Below are 18474 nucleotides of genomic sequence, written 5' to 3' on the forward strand. Positions count from 1 at the left end.
TTCAGTGCATTCTCTCCTGAACACCCCAAAGTATTTATTGCCCTTACATTCAGCAGGGAGGAATCAAGCTGCAAGACAATGAGCTCTTCATGTAATGCTTCTCCTTAATGTTTTATTGGCTGGAATGGAATTGCCCATTTTTCCTTGTCCCTTCCTCGTCACTCAACACAGCTTCTTAGGAGCCGAGTCACTTAATCCAGCAAACTCATACCATCCCTAACACCTCCTCCTTTCTCTTCACACGTTTGAACCTTCACCTTCATAGTACCTCATGAGAACAATATTAAAAATTTTACTACAGGTTTTGAGAGTGATGAAACAAAGTTGCCATCAGGTTTTGTTCCTAAGGACGGTTAAACCTTTCAGGTCTTTCCTTTTCATATGCTGATTTTATATTGTGGATTTACAAGCATTTTATTTTAGCTCTCCTGTTACCATCATCTATTACAATGCATAGACTCAAGGAGACCTTCACTGGCTCCACTGCAGCTCTGTAGCTGTTTGTATTTACCCTTAATGAAGTCAGTTTTCAGGATCAGAGACTTCAAAACCTGTTGGTCAAGGAAGCTCCATAGTGGTTTCCATGGAGGATCTTTCTACCATCAACTTGCTTCTCTAGAAGCAAAAGATGTATGTACAACTACAATAGAAATTCACTGCATTTCAGGAAAGCCCTGAAAGTGCAATTTGTGCTTTCCTGACTAATTAGGAGATAATAATACATTAATAATAATGTACTATCTGCTGAACAACTGATGGCTATCAGAATAGTTAAAACAATTTTTATCTTTGTTTCCAGGATTACTGAACTAAATAAAATGTTTCAGTTGTGCTGAGGAAGAGAGAAAGGGGGGAAATAGAGAATAGTAAGGTGAGTAACATTTTTCACTGACAATTTGTTTTCTGCTCACAACTTACAAGACATGAATGAAGATGAAAGGTGTTGTCATTAAGAATCAGAATGAGTGGGTTTCTTGGCAGAACCAAAGAAAAAAAATATTAATATGCTGACCTATGAAATCTATAGGTGATAGTCAAACTACAATAAAACTCATTTGGCAAAATAGCAATATATGTGGATAGTAAAAACCATCTATGCTTTTTGATTTTTGACATCACTCTCTTCAGCCAAGACCATGCTGTTCTTCATCTTTGCAATGCTTAAGGAATCTAATTTGCAAGTAACAATGGTGACAAAGTAACCACACATTCATGAGAAACTTAAATAGAAAACTATTATTTACATTTTCCTAGAAGGAAAAATTCACAATGAATTTCACAAAAGAAAGCAAGTAAGGAGCTGGTTTTAAATTGTGTGTGATTACAACGAAAGAAAACCCTCCTTAATTGGGCTGTTATCAGTGCCTTCAACACAGTGGTGCCTGTTATCATTCTTATAAAGCAGAGTCTGGAATCCTTCCCTTTACAAACCAGTTTTTCAAGTATATGCAACTCCGCTCTAAAACGGAATGAGAGCCCACAATAGATTTAATTCATTTTCATTTGGCAAAAATACATTCCCTGATTTTTTTTTTTTTTTTCATTTTATCTCAAGGACTGTGACTCTGGCCACAGAGATCTGGACTATAAGATGTAACAAAGGTATCTGTCTTGCCTCAGCATGCCGTGTTCATGTCCAGAGAACGGCCTGTTGTCAGAACCCTTTCTGAAGATGCAGTTAGTTGAAAATTGCAGGTGCAGGTGCTTGCAACTACTGCAACTATTTGTGCATCCTTCTGAGGGAAGCAAAGTCTGAAACGTAGGAGCGGCAGTATTTTGAAGGCAAGTGCAATATAATGAGGGTAATTGGTTTGGGAAGGTAGGGATAGCACTACCTATAATTTCACAAAGCATACTTTGAGAAAGGAAGAGCTGCATGCCTTAAGGTGCTAAATATGCTCAGCATGTTCCATTCTGAACACCTGGACATGCTTGCAAAATGCAGGGCATGTCTCCATCCAGGCTGGAAAGAAGGAGCCCACTGCTGCAGGGTGGAGTGGGTTCCTTTGTGCAAGTCAGCACAAGTCCCAAACCCCTGAGGTGGTTTTGAAGGTACACAGCTTCTAGACACAAGCTATTGCCAGGCTGTTTTTTAGTGTTGCCTGTTCCTCAGAGTGTGGACTAATCTCCACACTACATTCCCCATGTCTGTTTCTTTCATAAGACTCATGCCTTTCTGACTGCAGGTCATGGGTTAACGCAGCTGAAGGTAGCTGGCAGGTTGCTGAGCTGAGCTGAGCTGAGCTGAGCTGAGCTGAGGTGGTAGGCTAAGCGGAGCAGTAAAAGTGATTCACAGTCAGTGACCTGACCTCAGGTCCTTCAAATAATGCAGTCCACGAGGATTTTGCCAGTATTTCCACTGGGAGCTTACCATGGGTAGCTTGCTTTGTCTGTGTTTGACTGGCTGGTGCATTGGGAGGAGGGACAAGAGACTGAGAAATGTTTGACCAGGGCACGAATGGAATTACTTTTTTCTTTAGTTGGTCCTAAGCATCTCAACCTGAAGTTCTAAGGAGAGACAGCAGGAGTAGCAGAGCTCATTTAAAGCTGCCTTTTTCCCAGGATCAGTAAATTCATAGCTCTTTATCACTCTGGGTCTAATAATGTGGGTTTTCAGAATAGCTTTAGCTGTAGGTGCGTATAAACAACCTCTCTTAGAGTAGGACAGAGGTTTTCTCTTGTCTGCTTGATGCTTAAGTGACTGGAGGTCAGAAGACATTTTCCCTCCTATTCTTCATCTTGTTTACTCATGTGCCTCAGGTGAGCACTGTGATGAGACTGGAAGCTTGTCATCAGAAGAGATTTAAAAGGAGCAGGGTGATATGGGTTGCTGAAACACAGTAGCCTGTGAAATTCATGGCTCTCTCCTGTTTCTTCCTGGTGATGCCTGTGAATGACTGATCAGCGGCTGCTGTGATCCTGTCTTCCTCTGCTTCCCTCCCTGCTAGGTAACACTTGGGACGTGAAGCTGTCCAATAGTGACCTCATTTAGATGGCAGAATATAGAAGGCATTGTTTGTTACTAAATAGGATGGTTCAGAAAACTGTGTTTTCTGAATGCAGGCAACTCTTGTGTCATGGGTGGAGCAGAGAAAGGCAATCATTCAGACATTCTGTGTTCCGTCAGCCCTCAGCTGATAAAGAGATCATCTAAAAAGAATTTAAGAAGCCCAAGGGAGCAAAAACCTCCCGCTGTGCTGTGATCAGCATCAGAGAAACTCTTCCCAATAAACTGCTCCACCATATGCAGCAGCAAGGATGTCCAACCAGAAAAAAAGAAAGGGAGGAGGTTTGCACCAAGGATGGCGTCCAAATGCAGACATATCTACATCCCGTACTAAAAAGAGTTTCTCTCAGAATGGTTGTCATGCTAGGGTAGCCAGTTGCAGCAAGTGTCAGGAGGGGCACATCTTTATCTGTTGTTGGGGGAGAGCACATTAGAGTGGAATGAGCCATGCTCCAGAAGTTCTGTGTTTTGAGGACTAAAAACTTGTATTTCTTGATTGCAGTGGCTGGCCCAGTCTTCAGCCAGACTATTGATCAGCCATCTCTGGTGTAAGAAGTAGTTTGTGTGGGCCTGAGGATTTTTACGTTGCTGTGCAAACCATAAGTTGGTCGTGTGTGATCTTTTGTCAGTCAATAAACAGATCTTTGGAAGTGTTCCTAATTCAGAAGAGAAACCCTAACACATCTTCTTTTTCACAAAAGATCTGTGAGGCAGGACAGTGCTGGTGTAAAGTAAGTGTAGGCCTTAAGACTGGATGACATTACAACTTTCTGTGCATCATTCAAGAAGTGTGCATTTCTTTATTTCTCACTAAATCAGTAAATAAATGTTAGCTGATATGACATGTTGCCCCCAAAGTAATTGTCACAAATGGGTGTGCTTGAGATCACCCAAAAAAAAGAAAGAGCTGATCCCAGGTGGTGTGTCAAAGCCAAGGCCTAACAAGTATTTCTCAGACCACACTGCAGCCTGGAAAGGAGCAAGGGAGGGGAGATGCACCACCACAGTAATAAATATCAATATTGATAGCAAAAAAGTTCCGCCTTGCATAATAAATAAAAGCTTACACCTGTGTAGTGAAAACATCCATGGGTCATGCCACCCAAATTTATATTTGACAAGGGTTGTGTGCGAGGGTGCTTGTGCCTGCTTTGTCAAGGGAAGCTCTGGTGTTGCCAGGTTCCCGAGTGATGGATCTGCACTTGGTGTCTGTTGGGGCGCTGGGTGCCCAGGGCCACGATGACTTCACTGACCGGGCTGGGGACGGCGGGCGGGGCTGGCCTGTGACGCGCTCTGGGTTCTGTGACATCACAGGCGCCGTGTCACCATGGGGGCAGCTATAAAAGGCCTCAGCAAGTTCCGCTGCCCCAGTAGAGCTTGGGCAAGCGGTGAGTACACAGCAGCGAGGAGACGGGGCTGGGGGGCTGGGGGAGGGCTGGGGGAGAAGCGCGGGTACCTGGGGCTGCCCCCGCATCCAGGGCCCAGCCCCGGCGGGAACGCCTCGCTGAGGGCGCGCTGCTTGCTGGGGCAGCGGTGCAGGCCTTGCCAGCTGCCGGGGGCCCTCTCCTTCCTGCTGCCACATCCTTGCCGCTCCTGCCCCTCATTGTCTGTCTCCATTCCGGCCCCACTGAAACCCTTCTGTGTGTCCTCCTGCAGACCATGGCTTTACTTTCATTACTCTTCGTGCTCGTGCAAAGCCTGATCCAGTACCCCCGGCCAGCTGGGGATGGGCTGGATGAGGCCACGCACCGGCAAATGAAGGAGCGTCAGGAGCTGCTGGACCGTGAGATGGCTCGGCTGCTGCAGGAGCTGGAGCGGGGGCCCCTGGAGCAGCAGGACGAGGGCTGGGGAGCCGTGCTCTTTGGTGCCCTGCAGCAGTGGCCATTCTGTCTTCTTGCTGGCGTTCTGCTCCTCTTGGGCCTGTGGTTTAGCTGCAGAAGAAGGAGCTGTGCGGCCAGCAGCAGCAGCAAGGACCAGAGCTCCTGGAAGACCTTGGGAGATGGGAGAGGAAAAGAACAGGAGGAAGACAGCCCTGATTCAGAGAAAGGCAAAGAAAACACTGATGTGACTGTGGAGGCAGACGACAGCGAGACTGAAAATGACAGAGAAGGCAGTCCTGTGGCTGCAGATGAAGGAGACAACGATGATGTCATTGAAGGCCATGATAATGTGAAGTTGAAGGAAGACAGCTATGTTAACAGTGGCAATGGCCAAGTCTTAAAGAAAGATGAAGGACGGAGTGACGGGGATGTGCCAGGGGACAGTACTGCTGAAGGAAATGAAGAAGAACCTGGCAATGTTGCTGGAAATAAAGAACACCTCGATGAAGCAAATGAAGGAGAAAACAAGGATGTGCAGGTGGAGCAAGACAAGGACACTGGAAAGGAAGGAAAAGGAGATGGAAATGAAGAAAAAGGCAACAGTGCGAATGTGAAGGCGGGCAACAACGATGATGTAAATGAAGGTGAAGACAACATAGATGGACAGGAAGAATACATGCATGTGAAGGTGCAGGAAAGCAGTGATGCCAGTGAACAGAGAGGCAGAGACTGGACTGGGCAGGAAGACAGCAGTGATCATGGGAATGAAGTAGACCATAGTGGTTTTGCTGCACCTGAGAAAGAAAATAAGGACGTTATCGAAGAAGATGGCAATGATAGAATCAAGGATGAAGAACAGGGTGATTTGAATGTGGAGGGAAACAGGAATAAGGATAGGAAAGAAGAAGAACAAGGTAACGTGGCTGCCAGTGAAAAAGGTGTCAGCGATGGTGGCAAGGAAGAGAGCGGCAATGGTGGAACTGAAGACAGTGAAGACACTCAGGACGCTGGGAGTGAGCAAGGCATCCTTTTACTGGATAGCATATGGTGGCCTGTGGAGGACCAGGAGAGAGGTTGCTCAGTGATAGCTGAGCTGATGGAGAACTTCACGTGTGTCTTTGTGGACAGCGTGAGCAATAGCTTCTACCCGGTGCCTCAAGAAGCCATCGGGGTGGGCAGTGCCTTTGAGGGCTGGAGTCCCCGTGAGTGGGATGGGGTGTACCAGGTGCTGGTCCCACTGAATCCCCCGCCAGGGCACACCTTCCACCTAGAGCTTAACAGTGCAGGGCAGATGGCAGCAAGGACCTTCAGCGTCCGTGTGGAGCTGGCGTGCACGTGCGAGAGGGAGCGGCTGGGCGAGAAGCTGTTGTGCTTCCTGCACCACTCGCAGGAGGAGCTGTGGCGGGAGCAGAAGCGCAGCCTCCTCGAGACGCTCTGCACTGGCTCCTACCTGGATGTGGAGAAAACCTCCCACTGGTTCTACCAGCTGGTGAGATGCTCGTGGCTGCATGTGCCTCAGTCATACTCATGGCACTTGGTGTTTCAGCCCTGCAGCCGGTCCTGCCAATTCCAGCTGAGCAAAGGCAAGAGGAGCCTGACAGTGGAAATGCTCTTTGGGGTGCGCCAAGGGGACTCTGACATCTTTGTGGTCAGCCAGCCCACAGAGGCCCAGAAAGGCAACTCCTGCAACTTTGTGAGCAGTCAGCCCACCGAGGCCAACATCATGGCAAGCACAGCGTGGCCTGAGACATACGCTGTGGCAGAGGCAAAATTCTTCCAGCACATCGCCAGGCAGGTGCCGTGTGAGAGCTTGCACCTGAAATGCCTGCAGGTCTTCACCTGCATCCTGAGGGGCACAGGTTTTTCCAGCTCTACCTGGAAGACTGTGGTCATGCACGTGCTGACCACCGTACCGCTGTCCCGGTGGCGCAGGAGGGAATTTGCACAGCGGCTGTGGGACGTCATGGCGTACCTGCGCCGCTGCCTGCACTTGAAATGCCTGGAGCACTTTGTGCTAGGCAACGAGAGGCTTCCTGCAGAGATCAGCTTGCCATCGGCAATGCGAAGGCTTGAGCCACTCAACCTCTTTGAGCACCTGGCCCGAGATCCTGCTGCCCACATGGAGGCACTGAAAGCTTATGGTCGGCTGCGATTTCGCCTCCGGATGCTGCTCTCCAGCCACTGAGAGGAGTTCCCTGCACAGAGCTGTGCTGGGGAGGGGGGGGGGGGTCACACCCGATGGCAGCCACGTGAACTCTGCATAATTGTTGCATTTGTCATTGGCAATCCTGAAGCTGCTTTCCCTTTCCTGCAGAAGGAAGATGCTGCAGCACATGGATTCGTTGTGCAGACACACCTCTGAGTGGCCTTGCCCTTCACCTTCCAGTTACGACAGTGCTGTTGCCTAAGTCTGTGAGGCAGAAACTGGCTCCACCTGCACATCCTCACAGAAGAACAGTGAAGCTGATGGAGGTTGCTTGGAATACCTCGAAGACAGCAACCTAGCCTGTTACGGACTTAATGCAGTTCTAATGTAGCGACCTGTAGCTTTAATTAGACTTAGTACTTAGCATTCCTCCCAGATGCCCTTTAGTGTTGTCAGCGTAGAACTATTTTGCAGAGCTACCCTTAGTGTCATTCTTTGTATTTATCCCTCTGTATCTTAGAGAATGCCCTTCCTATACATCTATCTGAAATAAAGACTCTTTGCAAACAGAGACGTTGGATATTTTAAGTATGCAGTCTCTTGAGCATTCCCATAGAAATGCTTAAAGCTTTGTTGTAGTTTGGGTTGGTTTAGTTAGGGATTTTAATAAATGCTAGTTAGGTTGGTTCTCTGTACCCCTATTTTCCCCTCACAGTGGTCCGTTCCAAGCTGTGTGCCACGGGAGCTCTTACATGTCAATCTTGTAACCACTCCCTGCTTCTTCACAGAAAGTTCTGTGCCAGTCACCCCACCTCTGCAGTGCGACTTGTCCCAGAACACTGTACCCACCTCTGATATGTTCCCATAGGTTGTTATGTTCTGTGTCACTCCCCTGTTGTCTGTCCCCATTGGGTGAGGGGGTTTTCCACCCCTCTCTGCCAGCCCCCTATTTAACCCAATGCTTTCTCTGTCCCGTCGCCATTTTGGCCTGCACCAGCACCGGGAACAGTCGCTCCGACCACCACCGTGACCACGCGGGAAATAAAAGTTCTCTGCCTCGCCGGAAAAGTGTGCCTCTCTCGTCCCTTCGTTTCCTCTCAGCGTGAAGCTATCAAAGCTGCGAACCCACGCCAGAGCGCTCAGCACTAGCAGGGAGGCAAACGCCATAGCCCTGGAGCACCCGTCCACGTGGCAGCCACAGTCTCTGCAAGGGCAGCTCTAGCCGGGCGTTCCTGCTGCCAGAGGCTGTGGAGGTGAAAAGCCGCGAAGCCTGAAGTGAAAATGCCCTGAAGTGCCTGAAATTTTGCAGCAGAGTACTCCTGAATTTTGTAGGAATATTTGGAAAAGGTTTCTTTACACAATCACTTTTATACGCTCCTAGGGAACAATTCAGTCCTAAAAGATTGAGCTACCCTTCAGTAATAGTTGCCCTTCAGTAATATCTACATATATATGTGTGAAGAAATAATAAAAGGAGAAAAGTTTCTCAAATTGCCTGAAATGCATCCTTCTTTTTATTTAACCCACCATTTCTTAAAAAATGTCCACCCAGTGCAACTACCTGAAAAAATGACATAAGTGGCTCAAACGGTGATTTTGTCCAGCAGTCACTTCCCGGTATTCTGCTTCCATAGCACTTTAAAGCAGGGCTATTAATTTTGCCTCGTGAATTCAACCGTGCAATTTTTTCATTGGTAAATTAAACCTTTTCTGATCACTTTACCCTTCCTGGCAACTGTTTACATGCAGCACACATCATCACTGATAGAAGAAAGGAACAGGTCCTGGAACAAAAATTTTCAGTGCATTCTCTCCTGAACACCCCAAAGTATTTATTGCCCTTACATTCAGCAGGGAGGAATCAAGCTGCAAGACAATGAGCTCTTCATGTAATGCTTCTCCTTAATGTTTTATTGGCTGGAATGGAATTGCCCATTTTTCCTTGTCCCTTCCTCGTCACTCAACACAGCTTCTTAGGAGCCAAGTCACTTAATCCAGCAAACTCATACCATCCCTAACACCTCCTCCTTTCTCTTCACACGTTTGAACCTTCACCTTCATAGTACCTCATGAGAACAATATTAAAAATTTTACTACAGGTTTTGAGAGTGATGAAACAAAGTTGCCATCAGGTTTTGTTCCTAAGGACGGTTAAACCTTTCAGGTCTTTCCTTTTCATATGCTGATTTTATATTGTGGATTTACAAGCATTTTATTTTAGCTCTCCTGTTACCATCATCTATTACAATGCATAGACTCAAGGAGACCTTCACTGGCTCCACTGCAGCTCTGTAGCTGTTTGTATTTACCCTTAATGAAGTCAGTTTTCAGGATCAGAGACTTCAAAACCTGTTGGTCAAGGAAGCTCCATAGTGGTTTCCATGGAGGATCTTTCTACCATCAACTTGCTTCTCTAGAAGCAAAAGATGTATGTACAACTACAATAGAAATTCACTGCATTTCAGGAAAGCCCTGAAAGTGCAATTTGTGCTTTCCTGACTAATTAGGAGATAATAATACATTAATAATAATGTACTATCTGCTGAACAACTGATGGCTATCAGAATAGTTAAAACAATTTTTATCTTTGTTTCCAGGATTACTGAACTAAATAAAATGTTTCAGTTGTGCTGAGGAAGAGAGAAAGGGGGGAAATAGAGAATAGTAAGGTGAGTAACATTTTTCACTGACAATTTGTTTTCTGCTCACAACTTACAAGACATGAATGAAGATGAAAGGTGTTGTCATTAAGAATCAGAATGAGTGGGTTTCTTGGCAGAACCAAAGAAAAAAAATATTAATATGCTGACCTATGAAATCTATAGGTGATAGTCAAACTACAATAAAACTCATTTGGCAAAATAGCAATATATGTGGATAGTAAAAACCATCTATGCTTTTTGATTTTTGACATCACTCTCTTCAGCCAAGACCATGCTGTTCTTCATCTTTGCAATGCTTAAGGAATCTAATTTGCAAGTAACAATGGTGACAAAGTAACCACACATTCATGAGAAACTTAAATAGAAAACTATTATTTACATTTTCCTAGAAGGAAAAATTCACAATGAATTTCACAAAAGAAAGCAAGTAAGGAGCTGGTTTTAAATTGTGTGTGATTACAACGAAAGAAAACCCTCCTTAATTGGGCTGTTATCAGTGCCTTCAACACAGTGGTGCCTGTTATCATTCTTATAAAGCAGAGTCTGGAATCCTTCCCTTTACAAACCAGTTTTTCAAGTATATGCAACTCCGCTCTAAAACGGAATGAGAGCCCACAATAGATTTAATTCATTTTCATTTGGCAAAAATACATTCCCTGATTTTTTTTTTTTTTCATTTTATCTCAAGGACTGTGACTCTGGCCACAGAGATCTGGACTATAAGATGTAACAAAGGTATCTGTCTTGCCTCAGCATGCCGTGTTCATGTCCAGAGAACGGCCTGTTGTCAGAACCCTTTCTGAAGATGCAGTTAGTTGAAAATTGCAGGTGCAGGTGCTTGCAACTACTGCAACTATTTGTGCATCCTTCTGAGGGAAGCAAAGTCTGAAACGTAGGAGCGGCAGTATTTTGAAGGCAAGTGCAATATAATGAGGGTAATTGGTTTGGGAAGGTAGGGATAGCACTACCTATAATTTCACAAAGCATACTTTGAGAAAGGAAGAGCTGCATGCCTTAAGGTGCTAAATATGCTCAGCATGTTCCATTCTGAACACCTGGACATGCTTGCAAAATGCAGGGCATGTCTCCATCCAGGCTGGAAAGAAGGAGCCCACTGCTGCAGGGTGGAGTGGGTTCCTTTGTGCAAGTCAGCACAAGTCCCAAACCCCTGAGGTGGTTTTGAAGGTACACAGCTTCTAGACACAAGCTATTGCCAGGCTGTTTTTTAGTGTTGCCTGTTCCTCAGAGTGTGGACTAATCTCCACACTACATTCCCCATGTCTGTTTCTTTCATAAGACTCATGCCTTTCTGACTGCAGGTCATGGGTTAACGCAGCTGAAGGTAGCTGGCAGGTTGCTGAGCTGAGCTGAGCTGAGCTGAGCTGAGGTGGTAGGCTAAGCGGAGCAGTAAAAGCGATTCACAGTCAGTGACCTGACCTCAGGTCCTTCAAATAATGCAGTCCACGAGGATTTTGCCAGTATTTCCACTGGGAGCTTACCATGGGTAGCTTGCTTTGTCTGTGTTTGACTGGCTGGTGCATTGGGAGGAGGGACAAGAGACTGAGAAATGTTTGACCAGGGCACGAATGGAATTACTTTTTTCTTTAGTTGGTCCTAAGCATCTCAACCTGAAGTTCTAAGGAGAGACAGCAGGAGTAGCAGAGCTCATTTAAAGCTGCCTTTTTCCCAGGATCAGTAAATTCATAGCTCTTTATCACTCTGGGTCTAATAATGTGGGTTTTCAGAATAGCTTTAGCTGTAGGTGCGTATAAACAACCTCTCTTAGAGTAGGACAGAGGTTTTCTCTTGTCTGCTTGATGCTTAAGTGACTGGAGGTCAGAAGACATTTTCCCTCCTATTCTTCATCTTGTTTACTCATGTGCCTCAGGTGAGCACTGTGATGAGACTGGAAGCTTGTCATCAGAAGAGATTTAAAAGGAGCAGGGTGATATGGGTTGCTGAAACACAGTAGCCTGTGAAATTCATGGCTCTCTCCTGTTTCTTCCTGGTGATGCCTGTGAATGACTGATCAGCGGCTGCTGTGATCCTGTCTTCCTCTGCTTCCCTCCCTGCTAGGTAACACTTGGGACGTGAAGCTGTCCAATAGTGACCTCATTTAGATGGCAGAATATAGAAGGCATTGTTTGTTACTAAATAGGATGGTTCAGAAAACTGTGTTTTCTGAATGCAGGCAACTCTTGTGTCATGGGTGGAGCAGAGAAAGGCAATCATTCAGACATTCTGTGTTCCGTCAGCCCTCAGCTGATAAAGAGATCATCTAAAAAGAATTTAAGAAGCCCAAGGGAGCAAAAACCTCCCGCTGTGCTGTGATCAGCATCAGAGAAACTCTTCCCAATAAACTGCTCCACCATATGCAGCAGCAAGGATGTCCAACCAGAAAAAAAGAAAGGGAGGAGGTTTGCACCAAGGATGGCGTCCAAATGCAGACATATCTACATCCCGTACTAAAAAGAGTTTCTCTCAGAATGGTTGTCATGCTAGGGTAGCCAGTTGCAGCAAGTGTCAGGAGGGGCACATCTTTATCTGTTGTTGGGGGAGAGCACATTAGAGTGGAATGAGCCATGCTCCAGAAGTTCTGTGTTTTGAGGACTAAAAACTTGTATTTCTTGATTGCAGTGGCTGGCCCAGTCTTCAGCCAGACTATTGATCAGCCATCTCTGGTGTAAGAAGTAGTTTGTGTGGGCCTGAGGATTTTTACGTTGCTGTGCAAACCATAAGTTGGTCGTGTGTGATCTTTTGTCAGTCAATAAACAGATCTTTGGAAGTGTTCCTAATTCAGAAGAGAAACCCTAACACATCTTCTTTTTCACAAAAGATCTGTGAGGCAGGACAGTGCTGGTGTAAAGTAAGTGTAGGCCTTAAGACTGGATGACATTACAACTTTCTGTGCATCATTCAAGAAGTGTGCATTTCTTTATTTCTCACTAAATCAGTAAATAAATGTTAGCTGATATGACATGTTGCCCCCAAAGTAATTGTCACAAATGGGTGTGCTTGAGATCACCCAAAAAAAAGAAAGAGCTGATCCCAGGTGGTGTGTCAAAGCCAAGGCCTAACAAGTATTTCTCAGACCACACTGCAGCCTGGAAAGGAGCAAGGGAGGGGAGATGCACCACCACAGTAATAAATATCAATATTGATAGCAAAAAAGTTCCGCCTTGCATAATAAATAAAAGCTTACACCTGTGTAGTGAAAACATCCATGGGTCATGCCACCCAAATTTATATTTGACAAGGGTTGTGTGCGAGGGTGCTTGTGCCTGCTTTGTCAAGGGAAGCTCTGGTGTTGCCAGGTTCCCGAGTGATGGATCTGCACTTGGTGTCTGTTGGGGCGCTGGGTGCCCAGGGCCACGATGACTTCACTGACCGGGCTGGGGACGGCGGGCGGGGCTGGCCTGTGACGCGCTCTGGGTTCTGTGACATCACAGGCGCCGTGTCACCATGGGGGCAGCTATAAAAGGCCTCAGCAAGTTCCGCTGCCCCAGTAGAGCTTGGGCAAGCGGTGAGTACACAGCAGCGAGGAGACGGGGCTGGGGGGCTGGGGGAGGGCTGGGGGAGAAGCGCGGGTACCTGGGGCTGCCCCCGCATCCAGGGCCCAGCCCCGGCGGGAACGCCTCGCTGAGGGCGCGCTGCTTGCTGGGGCAGCGGTGCAGGCCTTGCCAGCTGCCGGGGGCCCTCTCCTTCCTGCTGCCACATCCTTGCCGCTCCTGCCCCTCATTGTCTGTCTCCATTCCGGCCCCACTGAAACCCTTCTGTGTGTCCTCCTGCAGACCATGGCTTTACTTTCATTACTCTTCGTGCTCGTGCAAAGCCTGATCCAGTACCCCCGGCCAGCTGGGGATGGGCTGGATGAGGCCACGCACCGGCAAATGAAGGAGCGTCAGGAGCTGCTGGACCGTGAGATGGCTCGGCTGCTGCAGGAGCTGGAGCGGGGGCCCCTGGAGCAGCAGGACGAGGGCTGGGGAGCCGTGCTCTTTGGTGCCCTGCAGCAGTGGCCATTCTGTCTTCTTGCTGGCGTTCTGCTCCTCTTGGGCCTGTGGTTTAGCTGCAGAAGAAGGAGCTGTGCGGCCAGCAGCAGCAGCAAGGACCAGAGCTCCTGGAAGACCTTGGGAGATGGGAGAGGAAAAGAACAGGAGGAAGACAGCCCTGATTCAGAGAAAGGCAAAGAAAACACTGATGTGACTGTGGAGGCAGACGACAGCGAGACTGAAAATGACAGAGAAGGCAGTCCTGTGGCTGCAGATGAAGGAGACAACGATGATGTCATTGAAGGCCATGATAATGTGAAGTTGAAGGAAGACAGCTATGTTAACAGTGGCAATGGCCAAGTCTTAAAGAAAGATGAAGGACGGAGTGATGGGGATGTGCCAGGGGACAGTACTGCTGAAGGAAATGAAGAAGAACCTGGCAATGTTGCTGGAAATAAAGAACACCTCGATGAAGCAAATGAAGGAGAAAACAAGGATGTGCAGGTGGAGCAAGACAAGGACACTGGAAAGGAAGGAAAAGGAGATGGAAATGAAGAAAAAGGCAACAGTGCGAATGTGAAGGCGGGCAACAACGATGATGTAAATGAAGGTGAAGACAACATAGATGGACAGGAAGAATACATGCATGTGAAGGTGCAGGAAAGCAGTGATGCCAGTGAACAGAGAGGCAGAGACTGGACTGGGCAGGAAGACAGCAGTGATCATGGGAATGAAGTAGACCATAGTGGTTTTGCTGCACCTGAGAAAGAAAATAAGGACGTTATCGAAGAAGATGGCAATGATAGAATCAAGGATGAAGAACAGGGTGATTTGAATGTGGAGGGAAACAGGAATAAGGATAGGAAAGAAGAAGAACAAGGTAACGTGGCTGCCAGTGAAAAAGGTGTCAGCGATGGTGGCAAGGAAGAGAGCGGCAATGGTGGAACTGAAGACAGTGAAGACACTCAGGACGCTGGGAGTGAGCAAGGCATCCTTTTACTGGATAGCATATGGTGGCCTGTGGAGGACCAGGAGAGAGGTTGCTCAGTGATAGCTGAGCTGATGGAGAACTTCACGTGTGTCTTTGTGGACAGCGTGAGCAATAGCTTCTACCCGGTGCCTCAAGAAGCCATCGGGGTGGGCAGTGCCTTTGAGGGCTGGAGTCCCCGTGAGTGGGATGGGGTGTACCAGGTGCTGGTCCCACTGAATCCCCCGCCAGGGCACACCTTCCACCTAGAGCTTAACAGTGCAGGGCAGATGGCAGCAAGGACCTTCAGCGTCCGTGTGGAGCTGGCGTGCACGTGCGAGAGGGAGCGGCTGGGCGAGAAGCTGTTGTGCTTCCTGCACCACTCGCAGGAGGAGCTGTGGCGGGAGCAGAAGCGCAGCCTCCTCGAGACGCTCTGCACTGGCTCCTACCTGGATGTGGAGAAAACCTCCCACTGGTTCTACCAGCTGGTGAGATGCTCGTGGCTGCATGTGCCTCAGTCATACTCATGGCACTTGGTGTTTCAGCCCTGCAGCCGGTCCTGCCAATTCCAGCTGAGCAAAGGCAAGAGGAGCCTGACAGTGGAAATGCTCTTTGGGGTGCGCCAAGGGGACTCTGACATCTTTGTGGTCAGCCAGCCCACAGAGGCCCAGAAAGGCAACTCCTGCAACTTTGTGAGCAGTCAGCCCACCGAGGCCAACATCATGGCAAGCACAGCGTGGCCTGAGACATACGCTGTGGCAGAGGCAAAATTCTTCCAGCACATCGCCAGGCAGGTGCCGTGTGAGAGCTTGCACCTGAAATGCCTGCAGGTCTTCACCTGCATCCTGAGGGGCACAGGTTTTTCCAGCTCTACCTGGAAGACTGTGGTCATGCACGTGCTGACCACCGTACCGCTGTCCCGGTGGCGCAGGAGGGAATTTGCACAGCGGCTGTGGGACGTCATGGCGTACCTGCGCCGCTGCCTGCACTTGAAATGCCTGGAGCACTTTGTGCTAGGCAACGAGAGGCTTCCTGCAGAGATCAGCTTGCCATCGGCAATGCGAAGGCTTGAGCCACTCAACCTCTTTGAGCACCTGGCCCGAGATCCTGCTGCCCACATGGAGGCACTGAAAGCTTATGGTCGGCTGCGATTTCGCCTCCGGATGCTGCTCTCCAGCCACTGAGAGGAGTTCCCTGCACAGAGCTGTGCTGGGGCGGGGGGGGGTGGGTCACACCCGATGGCAGCCACGTGAACTCTGCATAATTGTTGCATTTGTCATTGGCAATCCTGAAGCTGCTTTCCCTTTCCTGCAGAAGGAAGATGCTGCAGCACATGGATTCGTTGTGCAGACACACCTCTGAGTGGCCTTGCCCTTCACCTTCCAGTTACGACAGTGCTGTTGCCTAAGTCTGTGAGGCAGAAACTGGCTCCACCTGCACATCCTCACAGAAGAACAGTGAAGCTGATGGAGGTTGCTTGGAATACCTCGAAGACAGCAACCTAGCCTGTTACGGACTTAATGCAGTTCTAATGTAGCGACCTGTAGCTTTAATTAGGCTTAGTACTTAGCATTCCTCCCAGATGCCCTTTAGTGTTGTCAGCGTAGAACTATTTTGCAGAGCTACCCTTAGTGTCATTCTTTGTATTTATCCCTCTGTATCTTAGAGAATGCCCTTCCTATACATCTATCTGAAATAAAGACTCTTTGCAAACAGAGACGTTGGATATTTTAAGTATGCAGTCTCTTGAGCATTCCCATAGAAATGCTTAAAGCTTTGTTGTAGTTTGGGTTGGTTTAGTTAGGGATTTTAATAAATGCTAGTTAGGTTGGTTCTCTGTACCCCTATTTTCCCCTCACAGTGGTCCGTTCCAAGCTGTGTGCCACGGGAGCTCTTACATGTCAATCTTGTAACCACTCCCTGCTTCTTCACAGAAAGTTCTGTGCCAGTCACCCCACCTCTGCAGTGCGACTTGTCCCAGAACACTGTACCCACCTCTGATATGTTCCCATAGGTTGTTATGTTCTGTGTCACTCCCCTGTTGTCTGTCCCCATTGGGTGAGGGGGTTTTCCACCCCTCTCTGCCAGCCCCCTATTTAACCCAATGCTTTCTCTGTCCCGTCGCCATTTTGGCCTGCACCAGCACCGGGAACAGTCGCTCCGACCACCACCGTGACCACGCGGGAAATAAAAGTTCTCTGCCTCGCCGGAAAAGTGTGCCTCTCTCGTCCCTTCGTTTCCTCTCAGCGTGAAGCTATCAAAGCTGCGAACCCACGCCAGAGCGCTCAGCACTAGCAGGGAGGCAAACGCCATAGCCCTGGAGCACCCGTCCACGTGGCAGCCACAGTCTCTGCAAGGGCAGCTCTAGCCGGGCGTTCCTGCTGCCAGAGGCTGTGGAGGTGAAAAGCCGCGAAGCCTGAAGTGCCTGAAATTTTGCAGCAGAGTACTCCTGAATTTTGTAGGAATATTTGGAAAAGGTTTCTTTACACAATCACTTTTATACGCTCCTAGGGAACAATTCAGTCCTAAAAGACTGAGCTACCCTTCAGTAATAGTTGCCCTTCAGTAATATCTACATATATATGTGTGAAGAAATAATAAAAGGAGAAAAGTTTCTCAGATTGCCTGAAATGCATCCTTCTTTTTATTTAACCCACCATTTCTTAAAAAATGTCCACCCAGTGCAACTACCTGAAAAAATGACATAAGTGGCTCAAACGGTGATTTTGTCCAGCAGTCACTTCCCGGTATTCTGCTTCCATAGCACTTTAAAGCAGGGCTATTAATTTTGCCTCGTGAATTCAACCGTGCATTTTTTTCATTGGTAAATTAAACCTTTTCTGATCACTTTACCCTTCCTGGCAACTGTTTACATGCAGCACACATCATCACTGATAGAAGAAAGGAACAGGTCCTGGAACAAAAATTTTCAGTGCATTCTCTCCTGAACACCCCAAAGTATTTATTGCCCTTACATTCAGCAGGGAGGAATCAAGCTGCAAGAGAATGAGCTCTTCATGTAATGCTTCTCCTTAATGTTTTATTGGCTGGAATGGAATTGCCCATTTTTCCTTGTCCCTTCCTCGTCACTCAACACAGCTTCTTAGGAGCCAAGTCACTTAATCCAGCAAACTCATACCATCCCTAACACCTCCTCCTTTCTGTTCACACGTTTGAACCTTCACCTTCATAGTACCTCATGAGAACAATATTAAAAATTTTACTACAGGTTTTGAGAGTGATGAAACAAAGTTGCCATCAGGTTTTGTTCCTAAGGACGGTTAAACCTTTCAGGTCTTTCCTTTTCATATGCTGATTTTATATTGTGGATTTACAAGCATTTTATTTTAGCTCTCCTGTTACCATCATCTATTACAATGCATAGACTCAAGGAGACCTTCACTGGCTCCACTGCAGCTCTGTAGCTGTTTGTATTTACCCTTAATGAAGTCAGTTTTCAGGATCAGAGACTTCAAAACCTGTTGGTCAAGGAAGCTCCATAGTGGTTTCCATGGAGGATCTTTCTACCATCAACTTGCTTCTCTAGAAGCAAAAGATGTATGTACAACTACAATAGAAATTCACTGCATTTCAGGAAAGCCCTGAAAGTGCAATTTGTGCTTTCCTGACTAATTAGGAGATAATAATACATTAATAATAATGTACTATCTGCTGAACAACTGATGGCTATCAGAATAGTTAAAACAATTTTTATCTTTGTTTCCAGGATTACTGAACTAAATAAAATGTTTCAGTTGTGCTGAGGAAGAGAGAAAGGGGGGAAATAGAGAATAGTAAGGTGAGTAACATTTTTCACTGACAATTTGTTTTCTGCTCACAACTTACAAGACATGAATGAAGATGAAAGGTGTTGTCATTAAG

General features: G+C 47.3%; 1 protein-coding gene across 1 annotated transcript; it reads left to right on the forward strand.

The window, feature by feature from the left end:
* The first annotated feature begins 4471 nt into the window (after window positions 1-4471).
* Window positions 4472-15801, forward strand: LOC137474048 (uncharacterized). The gene is made up of 2 exons (XM_068190304.1): window positions 4472-5365; window positions 13947-15801. The coding sequence occupies exons 1-2, from the start codon at window positions 4667-4669 to the stop codon at window positions 15774-15776; spliced, it is 2529 nt and encodes an 842-aa protein (XP_068046405.1). The 5' UTR covers window positions 4472-4666; the 3' UTR covers window positions 15777-15801.
* Window positions 15802-18474: the final 2673 nt, after the last annotated feature.

The sequence above is a fragment of the Anomalospiza imberbis genome, chromosome 5 (assembly GCF_031753505.1).
Source record: "Anomalospiza imberbis isolate Cuckoo-Finch-1a 21T00152 chromosome 5, ASM3175350v1, whole genome shotgun sequence".
Taxonomy (NCBI): Eukaryota; Metazoa; Chordata; class Aves; order Passeriformes; family Viduidae; genus Anomalospiza; species Anomalospiza imberbis.

Excerpts from the sequence above, each read along its gene's own strand:
- LOC137474048 (XM_068190304.1), top strand. The coding sequence starts at position 4,667 with ATGGCTTTACTTTCATTACTCTTCGTGCTCGTGCAAAGCCTGATCCAG. Across the intron at positions 5,366-13,946 it reads GAGAAAACAAGGATGTGCAG|TTGAAGGAAGACAGCTATGT; the intron begins GTGGAGCAAGAC and ends GATAATGTGAAG.